The sequence below is a fragment of the Pristis pectinata genome, chromosome 19, assembly GCF_009764475.1.
Source record: "Pristis pectinata isolate sPriPec2 chromosome 19, sPriPec2.1.pri, whole genome shotgun sequence".
NCBI classification, from domain to species: domain Eukaryota; kingdom Metazoa; phylum Chordata; class Chondrichthyes; order Rhinopristiformes; family Pristidae; genus Pristis; species Pristis pectinata.
Genome location: NC_067423.1, coordinates 27,988,234 through 27,998,765, shown reverse-complemented (window position 1 = coordinate 27,998,765; position 10,532 = coordinate 27,988,234). Strand labels below are relative to the sequence as shown.

Below are 10,532 nucleotides of genomic sequence, written 5' to 3'. Positions count from 1 at the left end.
TGGGAGTTTCTCACTGTTTATAATGTCTGTGTACAGGGGGATCTGGGTGTGCAGTTTCAGAAGATGCAGAAAGTAAACCTGCAAAACTAGCATGCAATTAGGAAGACAAATTGTGTTGTGGAAAGTTGGAGAATGAAAAGGAGTTGCTGAGATTTTCAGGACTTTTGTGAGTCACAACCTGCACAATTGTATCTCTTTTCCTAAAGAGCATTGAAGTCCCCTGAATCTGCAGAGCTGGTGAGTGGGGTTAACCTTGAGTTTACTTTTGGCTCACACAGACATAGTGGGCTAAATAGCCTCTTTCTGTGCCATACATTTCAAAGATTCTTTGTCCTGAAGTCAGTGCAGTGTGGATTCATTCTCATTAGTCCTGCAAGGTGGGGGGTTATCCAATGAATAAAGAATGAGCAAAATCAGCCTATATTCACTGGAAACAAGAAGCGTAAGTGTTCATCTCTTGAGATACACAAAATTCTGAGATTGCTTGACAGAGTGCATGCCAAGAGACTACTTCCTCTAACATGGATTTAATAGCAAAGAGGCTGGCACTTTGGATTGAGATGAGCAGAAAAATCCTTACTCAAATTGTATATTAGTCTTTTTTTACCTCAGAGGATTGTGGATGCATATTTATTGTATTTGAGGCCGAGATCAAAAGATTTTTCATTGCAAAGCAATCAAAGGAGACAGAAATTATGTGAGAAAATTAAGAAGGCACAGGATCAGCTACGACTTTGTTGAATGGCGGAGCAAGTAGAGGTGCTGTATTGACTATTCCTGATCCTTTTACTTACTTTCTTATTTTCTTGACCAATACATATTAAGATTCTACTGTAAATGAAAAGAATATTTGAGGTACAGTAGCATTGTGGTTAAATTACAGGATTAATGTCCAGAGGGCAGAGCAATTGATCCAGTGGAGCAAGTTAGAATTCCACAATGGGTGCTGGGGCTTAAATTCAGTTAAATCAATCTGGAATAAAAGTCTTCAGTAAAGGTGATCATGAAATTGTTGCAAAAAACAATCTGGTTTACTAATGTCATTTGAGAAAGCAAATCTGCCAGCCTTCCTTAGTCCATCCTACATGATTCCATACCATGTTACGAACCAGCAAACAAAAGAAACACTCCACATCATGTATAAGTGTTTAAATCTACTTTATTAATAACTAGTTATAATAAGAAAAATAGAAGTAAAAATGTTAGAATGTTAGAAGTAAAAATGTTAAATCTTAAACATTAACCCCAAAAACTAAACTCCTAGTGTGTGTGTGTGTCTGTGTGGCAAATTCCCAAACTCCAAGTCCAGAAATGGTTCTTAAAGTTCAGTTCAGCAAGCCGTAAGGTGAAACGTGATCAAAGGCTTCTTCAACAACCACCGTTGACTGAAGACAAAACGTAGATGTAGAGAGAAAATAAGAGAGTAATTACGAAATCCAAACGTTCCACTTTGGAACCCAAACGACAACTCAGTGTTTACTCAGCAGTGACCACTCCACTGCATCTTCCTCACCCCGAAAGGCTGTGGAATCATGGCCGTCCACACAAATACCTGTTTCCTTCTACAGGTCAACAACAAAGTGAACTCCACTGCTTTGTTCCGAAGTATCTGCCACCCCAAAAAGCATCTGAGACGTGGCTGTCCACACAAATACCTGTTTTCTTCTGCAGGTTAACGACAAAGTGGACTCCACCGGATTACTCCAAGAATCCATACGTGGATTGTAGTGAAAGGCATAGTTATTGTTTCTCATCCATCGATAGAGAAACTAGCAGGCTGGTGTCTTTCTCTGTCTCTCTCTCCTCTGACTGACTGCTTCAAAAACGTCATTACATCCTTTATCTTCTGTTGTCGTAACCACGTCAACACACACACGCACACACACCACTATGCTCTATCTTAAAGGGACATTCACCAATAGTAACCCAGTTCGTAACAACCTAATAATGTGACTGAAACTTAACTGCCCTCTAAAAATGGACAGGATGTCAAAAAGAGATGAACAACAAAATTCCAGCCCTGTCAGCACTGTCCAGATCCCGCCAATGAATATTTTTCTTTGAAGTAGTGAAAATGGTTTATTCATTATCTCTATGTTATAGTCATGTGAAAACTGCACTATTCTTACGAAGTATATGGCTTGAATATTCCACTTCTTGCTCCAGAAATTCAAAGACTTTACCCAGTATTCTCAAACCCAACCCACTTCCCTGTATGTAAGTGAACTTTTTCTGGCATCGCACCAGTAAATGGGAATAATAAAGTGGGTGATGTGTTATTTAAACAGTATGGTTCTTCTACCATACCAAGGGAAGTGCATTTGAAAGAAAAATAATGAGCCTGTTAATTAGCTTTCAATTTGGCCTCATTATATCCAGCAACTTTAAACTTGCTGTCTCTCTGCTTAAATTTTAACTTACCTCAACCTGAGATTCTGTTTTATTCAAATCTGTTGCTTGCATTCCTGTCCCAGAATGACCACCAAGTTCTCTGTTGTCAACTCAGAGAGAACATGTAAGAGTGGCAAACCAAAAGAAATGAGCCATAAACTCAAGTCCTACTTGCACTTGCATATAACAGGCTTGAAACAGTTATATTACCATATGGAGAAAAGTTAAAATTCAAGCAGAGAGATGGCACCAGTAGATTATTGGTTTCAACTCAACTGTTTATTTAGGGCATCCGGCTCCTTAGACCCAATTGTGAGACAATTTGCTCTCTACTACTGACATCTTTCAAAGTAGCCCAGTTCAGTTAAGAAATTGTTGATGTACACAAGTGAAAGTACACGACATGAGATTTTTCAAACACCTGGATGTAGTAAAATATTCAATTTCTAATAATTACATTTGAAACTTTATGTAGAGAAAGAAAGCTGCCATTCTAGAAATGTAGAAGAATTAAGAGAGAAAAGGGGGAGGAGGAAGCAAATGAATTAAACTATTGAGTTCAATTCAATTATTTTATTTTGGCCATTTTATCCACCAATCCTCAACTAACAAACATTTTTCATATTATTTTCACAAGAGACTATATTTGCAAACTTATTTGGTCTGGATCTGAAGCAGGTCAACAAGAAATAGCCTGCTGAATGAACTTCCTGACAGAAAGCTTCCCTGAATAGGAAAAATGTTTAAACACCAACAAACCAGAACATGTAATGGGGCCAGAGAATGAAAAAGAATTCACACCCTTCAAGGACAATGTGAATGATATCCCTTCCGGCTATTTACATCAGCTATGCGAAGAAAATACAGGGAATTAAATAATCACAAAACACGTTAAGAGCTGGGCAAATATTTTTGAAATGAGTGATCCTAGAAAGAAAGCATTAATACTTGTTTCAAGGAACAAAGATCAACAGCATCAGTAAGTTTTCTGCGCAGCACACATCATTCTTGAAAAGTTTTACAGAGAAATGTAAAATACAAAAGACAAAGGGTGAGTGCTGCTTTCTGTTGTTAGATATACTCTATTAGTGCATTAACAGGACTGACTACATACGATTCACATAGTGAACACATACTAAGCTAAGCAAAATCTAGCTTAATCATATACAATAAATATAATTTATATTTGTTATTTACAAACTCAAATAGTCAACAATTCATTATTTATACATTTTTCTCTATTAACATTTACTAAAATAATCTGTTCTCAAACTATAGCTTCTTTTATCATTGCTTAGAAATTGCAATCAGATTGCATTGATAAGTTGCAAGGTGCAGTAAAAGAAATTGGAAAAAATCTAGGTTTTATCTTAAAGTTAAGAACGTAGTTACAAAAGCAATTTGGAATCTACGTTTAAAAATAAGTGAAATCTATCACCTAAGTTTGAAGTGGCTGGCAATAAATAACGACAGACACATATATCAATTTAAAATGAGGCTGATGCTTATAAATGACCCTCTTCTAAACTCTGTTCCACCATTTAAGTGCACACTTAAAAAAAATTCTGCCAATTTCCAAAGGACAGCTTCTTGCAACACACCAATGACTTTAATTTTTAAATCTCAAATACCATGTATTAAACAGATTCTTCATTTGAAATTTAATCCTTAAAGCAGAATCTACATATTGAGATCTTGAGACAATACATTAAATTTGTTGTTTGTTGCTTCTTACGCTTACACTTTGTGTAATAAATAAATATCCATGACTTTAATAATTATGTAAATAAATTTAGAATCTCAAGTTATAAAAGTAAGTTTCACAACTTAGATATCAGACTTCAACCTTTGAATGAATGGTGTGTGGAATCCTGAAATCCTCTTGCAATATGCTTAAACAACTGAATTGCTATTGCCCTTTTCTGAAGAAAGCACTTCTATTCCTCTTGCAAAAAGTCTTAACAGCTGGCAATGAACTCTAGAAATAAATAAAATCAAATTAGTAAGAATGTGTTTATTTATCTTTCAACAAAAGTAATGAGGGAATGGGAAAATGACAACAGGAAAAAATATAAGTGGATAAGGAACATTGACTACAACACCTTCCACTGAAGCATTTCTTTTTAGTTGTTTTTTGTACTTGCATCAAATTAGTTCCAATGTGGCATTTGATGCAAGTACAAAGTCCTTCATAAATCATAACACAGGTGTCAAATTGTCAGAAGGCAATGTTCAAAGTTCGCAGAAAAGGCTGATTGCAGCTTCAGTGTGTGATACAGATCTGATGCCAGCATAACCGTCAAACTCACAGTTCAGCAACAGGGAGGGATTGTCAACTATCAGCGTAGTAGTTGTGGCTCAATTTCTACTTATTGTTACTGCCAATCTGACAACTGTTGATGGTTTCTAGACTTGTTTCATGCTGCAGGTATCTACAGAAAAGGGTGTGGCAGTTGCTGAAGGATACTATACTGACCTCATGAGTTTTGCACCAATGAGATATTTGTAGGGATGGATTATTTGGTAGGTGTTCCCCTTGGGGTCCAGCGATTGGGAAGAGTGGAATAAGTTGTGAGAAATGAAAGAAATGGGAATGGGAGGGGCAGAGGGAGAGAATGGCACCTCTGGCCAGCCTGCTCAGAGAGCAACATTGCTCCCTGTAGGTCTTCAAGGAACAAGGCATGAGTTTCCTACATTTCAGCAGTATGTCCTCATTAGATTTAGATTAGTTTATTGTCATATACACAAGTATGCAACAAAATTCCTTGCTCTCATGAAGCTCACAGAGTAAAAAGCATGCATGGTAATAATAAATACAGCAATAAATACAGTGATAAGTGCAAAACAGCGGAATGGTGCAAAGACTATTGTGCAAAAACTGAAGTAGTGCAAAAAATGCTAAAGTAACAATAACAGAATAACCAAAAGAGGTAGAATTAAGAGTACGAGAACATGGCAGCACCACCGGGAAAGGAATGTGAAAGAGGTGATTGGTTCAGAAGTCTGATAGCAGTGGGGAAGAAACTGTTCTTAAGTCTGGATGTCTGGGCTTCCAAGCCCCCGTATCTTCTCCCATAAGGTAGAAGAGAGAAAAGGGAATGGCCATGGTGGCAGGCATCTTTGCTAATACTGTTAGCCTTCCTGAAGCAACAACTGTGAAGGTGGACTGGATGGAAGGAAGTGATGAGTCAATGAGTCTGTGATAGACTGGGCTGCGTTTACCACTCTCTGCAGGTTTCATTCGTCTAGAACAGAGCAGTTGCCATACCAGGCTGAGATGCAACCTGACAGGATACTTTCTAGAGTGCAGCTGTGGAAGTTCAAGAGAATCCTTGTGGACATGCTGAATCTTCTGAGATGCCCAAGAAAGTAAACCACACCCCGCCCCCCCACCAGCTTCCTTAGGTCAACAACCAACTCTTTTGTCTTGCTGATGTTAAGGGTGGGGTTGTTGTTCTGGCACCATGACACAAAGTTTGCAATCTCTTCTAAAGTCTACAACTGCAATTTGAGAGAGGGTGGGGCCGCAGTGTCAATGGCTGTCAAACTCAGTGAACAGTTATCTATTGGTTGCTTCTGGGCTGGAGCTGCAAAAACTTGTGTGTTCTCATAACGTGCCGTACTGGGTGTTGTTGCTGCTTCCTATTCAAAGACAGCTGATCACATTTCATTTCCTCTTATGAGTAGGCAGGTGGACAGCATTGCACATGATTTTGAAAGGATTGCGGCCTTACTATGGTGCTAGATGCCATTGAATATGTACTTAGTACATGTAGTATCCTGGGATACACTACAAAATAGGGATTACTGTCCCAAGCATGACCTTTCTTAACACATCATGCACAGTATTTCAGCAGCATTCATAATCCCTTCATTTTGCAGCAACATATTTGAGCCACCAACCAAATCGGCTACAATTGTGGAATAAGGGCTGGCTTCTGATGACTCATGAGATTGATATGTGTGCACACATACACACAGTATGCACACCAAGGGATTGCCCTCACAAAATATAACTGCTAATTGTGTTGAAACAATACTGCTGCTTGCAAAAACATTGAAGGATTGAAAAAATTGTGTGCCATGATTTGTCGAGGTCTGCTGCATGTTACATAATCTTAAAATCAAGTGGAGAGGGAACAGGAGGAACGAGACATCCTAAACAGCATTTTTCTGTCTGGGTTGCCAGTGAAACATTCATCTGATGGCAATCCTGTAAACAATGCCAATTCCTGTTAACTTTTTCTGAATTTAACAATTAAAAGAAAATTATCTACAGCAATTTTAACAATTTTTAAATGCCAATATCAGAAACAATAAAAAAAAACTTTGCCTCGTCAGGTGTTCTGGGGGTGAACCTCAGCAACTTGGCATTTGGTGCTGCCCAGCTGCTGGGTGCAGAGTGTCAACTACATTGGTCCTTCACATCTACTCAGATAAGTGCAGGGATAGGAAGCAACGAGCCAGATTTTGCACAATTCGTTCCATGTTTCAATGCATGCCACATTGCATAGAAAAGCAAACTAATTGTCCTTGTGCATTTGCTTGCAGCCTTGTCTTCTGCCTTTCTCTGTTGAATTGTTCCCAGGCAGTGATGCCTTAGTGGGTAGAATAGAGATAGTAGAAGGCCGCCGTCCATTAGTGAAGAAGACTGTGGACAACCTTGGAGGAGGATGTCAAGAAACTAGGCTTAGAAGGCATAGCTTTGCACCGTATCATCTCAGCTAACATGAAGAAAGAACAACATATTTGTGTTCAACCTCCCAGGATTGTGCCTCTGCAATTCCAATAACCTTTAAAGAACAGATTACTGGATTCCATGACATCTTGCAAGCCATTTGCACATTGATATTCACAGCTTTAATGCAGCAATCTGTGTTTTCATGGCAAGATATGAACTTACACTGTGGTACCCAGGCAATGGGAGTCTTGATTTGTACTACATTATAAGATGAAATGCAATGCTGCATGATGCTTGATCCAACGTGTGTGCTAATGGAGTTGGCCACCACTTCCATGCTGGAAAGCATGGCTACCAGGTTCTGCAAGTAGTTGATGTTGACACTGGACTCAATGTTCCTTAACACTGCATGAAGTTTTTTCTGCTAGGCTTGCCAATTCACTGGGCATTTCATTGTGCATATCTATCTTTTTCTGTAGGCTATTCTTTCAAAGTGCTTGATACTCTTGCAGCACAACTCTTATGTAACCTTGCCTTGGTGGAAATTGATATCATCGCCCTCCTTTCCCTTTGCCCTGGCTGAAGGAATTCATGGCACAAATCTCATGACATGCAGATACCTCCTCTAAGCTAACGTCTAAATTATACCTTGCCAGTATCTTAGCTGGTGCATATGGCCATTAAATTGAGTAATGATGGTGTCTTTAATGTAACTATCTTTGTTCTTTTACCAATGCTTGGTCAGTGTGCTGTTCTTAATGGGGAAAAGTCACAAGCACAACATGAGATGAGTGGAAAGGTGGTAGCAAATAATAAAAGCAGTTACACCATCTGCAACTTGAGCATTATTAGAAATTGTGGCATGAAGAATAATGGCATGTAGAAAAATGTGTTTGATGTGAGAATGCCACAATTTCCTATGGTTTTGGTTCACAATTAAAGGTATCATCTCCTATGCTTGAAACTCAGCAGCCAGTCAGCCTTGGTAAAGACCATTCTAATAATGCTGAGCACCACTTCCTGGGATTGGGGGCTAGAGGAGGTGTGACTATTGCTGAGCCCATGCACCTTCTCCAGTTCTGTACCTCTTTTTCCTGCAAGGGAGGGGGAAATATGTTTTGAGTATTGTTTAATGATATAAATGGCTAAATAGCTAACAGTGTGTGTAAGCTACGAGGTGTGAGAGGAAAGGCTACAACTGAATTAAATGTGTGAAAATACAGTGGGGCATTTGTATATTAAACATGCATAATGATGGATGGCAACGACTGTTGCTTGGGATTGTGGTGCAATGTCCGAGACCAATGGGGCCATTGGGAAGAAACTGGATTTGAAGATGAATTCAATGACATTGAGCACAGGGTGAGGTGACTGAGTTGAGTGCAGGTCTTTGGTCTCACAATCTGGCTTGGAACCCCATTAGTACATGCCATTGAAGTACTTGGCTGGGGGGTGTCTTGGTTCCCTGCAGTTAAAACCCCTCTCTCCTACTTTGCACCATCTCCAAAAATGTCTGCAGTGCAGCATCAGTAAACCATGGGATATGCACTCCTGTGTTGTGTCATGATTACAGCTTTTCTATGTCAGAGTTAGTTTCACAATGACTCCACCACTTGCTGCACTATCAATGCATCGCAGCTTCCCTTTAAGTGTTGCTAGTCATTCAAGACACAGAGATAATGAAGAAATTATTCAAATGGCTGCTTGAAGAAATTATTCAAATGAACAGACAACATGAATTTGGCATGCTACCAGCATCAGAAGCAATAGCTGTTGCTTAATTGAGCTTTGGAATTCCCATACCCATTTTCAGGGATTGTTGAATTTAATCTCACAACATAATATGCTTTTATGATTACTACTGAGCAAATGTGAAAACCTTTCTAAGCAAGAAATATTGTGCAACCAATGTTGGCTTAGGGATGAGAAACTCTGGGGAAAATTGACTGAAGATTGATATCTCTTACTATACACTTTCAAGTTCTTCCATAAGTGCAGTCTCCTTAGTCTGTGCGCATCAAATTGTAATGCAAATGTGAACATGTGAACAATGCAAACAAATCATATATAGAAGACAAGTAAATGATCAAAGCAGCAGAGGCAGGTACATTCAATACTATAGAAAGGAGTCTTCAGTACAATTTTGATTTTCACTAGTGTTCAGAGATTACTATAATGTGGTTGTTATAATGCAATTTAATCATGCCATCTTTGATGAGAACACTCTTTAATTGTTAGGCAACAATTCATTGTCAAAGGAACAAAAACTCAAATATAGTGACAAAATGCATCAGCTAGTCTATTCTAAAATCAGTAATATTGAGAAATAAAAATAAATAAATGAAACCTAAATAAATTAAGATACATTGTGTTGATAGAATGACAATTTAAATTGTTTCCTGTTTAAACAAATTAGATCAATGCTTTACCAAAGCTGATTTATATTGATCTGGACAGCTAGAGCATATGGGAAATGGTTTAGACTTTTTCCATATTACCCAATGCAAACTTTAGCAAAAGGAATAATATTATTTTCTGGAAATATCGTTTACACTTGTAATAAATTGAGACCCCCTACACACACTGTGCAACAAATATTGTGACCTATACTTCCAGGTGAATAAATCATTGTTTAATTTCCAAATTGAAAACTGCACTGTAAATTTTTTGTAACTTTCAGATACTGGTTGAGATGTTTATCTTAGCAATGCTTTTATCTTTGTAATATAAACAAGTGAAGCTACAGAGAAATCTGCCTTTGGTTTGCACCACACTTCCAGCAAAAGGCCAGTTTGGACAAATGATGGCAAATAAGCTTGTTACAATGGAATTGAACATCTAGAACAAACAGGTGCTCTGACATTTTAAACTGTGCTGCATAGATCTTTCTACCATGCTGAAACTAATCAATCTAAAATCTGGAAAATAAATCTAATGATAGATGCCAGTTAGCATCATCTAAAAGTTGCATATATGACACCAATTTAAGAGAGGGAATGGACTTATTGCTGAAGAAACAAACCTGCTGAATCAAGGATAGTATAGACTAGTGCCATGGTCAAGCGGCCAGTGGCAATTTACTCAATATGTGGTGAGCTCTGCTGCCTGGGAAGAGTTGATGAGATGATTTGAATTAGCAAGGATTCGTTGGCCCTAAAAGTAGAGTAGACCAAAAATAACACACAAGAAATTTGCCAGCAATCCTGATAAGTAGACTGCATAGCTTTACCTTTTTAAACTGCAGAAAAACACATGGAGACATCAAAGGGCTGCGAGACTTAGTTCTTTCCAATCAATGCTAATGGTTTTATGGATCACATAACAGGATGTAGGCAATAGGTTCAAATGCCTGTGGGAAGGAATTCTATATTCCATAGCAGCTAGACTAAAACAACATGTGGATTTATCAATGATTTGATTTGGAAATACAAACATATGAGCAGATGAGTTTTTGCATGTG

The 10,532-nt window shown here is 38.3% G+C and overlaps 1 protein-coding gene across 2 annotated transcripts in view; it reads right to left on the bottom strand.

Moving 5' to 3' along the window:
* Window positions 1-1,258: 1,258 nt before the first annotated feature.
* Window positions 1,259-10,532, bottom strand: part of cerk (ceramide kinase) — a 57,978-nt gene continuing 48,704 nt past the window's right edge. The window contains exon 13 of one of the 2 annotated variants that reach the window (XM_052034116.1): window positions 1,259-4,369. In XM_052034116.1, the coding sequence (XP_051890076.1) occupies window positions 4,285-4,369 (85 nt within the window). In that variant the 3' untranslated portion in view covers window positions 1,259-4,284. Of the gene's footprint in view, window positions 4,370-6,749; window positions 7,054-10,532 lie in introns of those variants that run through there. The other variant, XM_052034115.1, reaches the window with a different exon arrangement.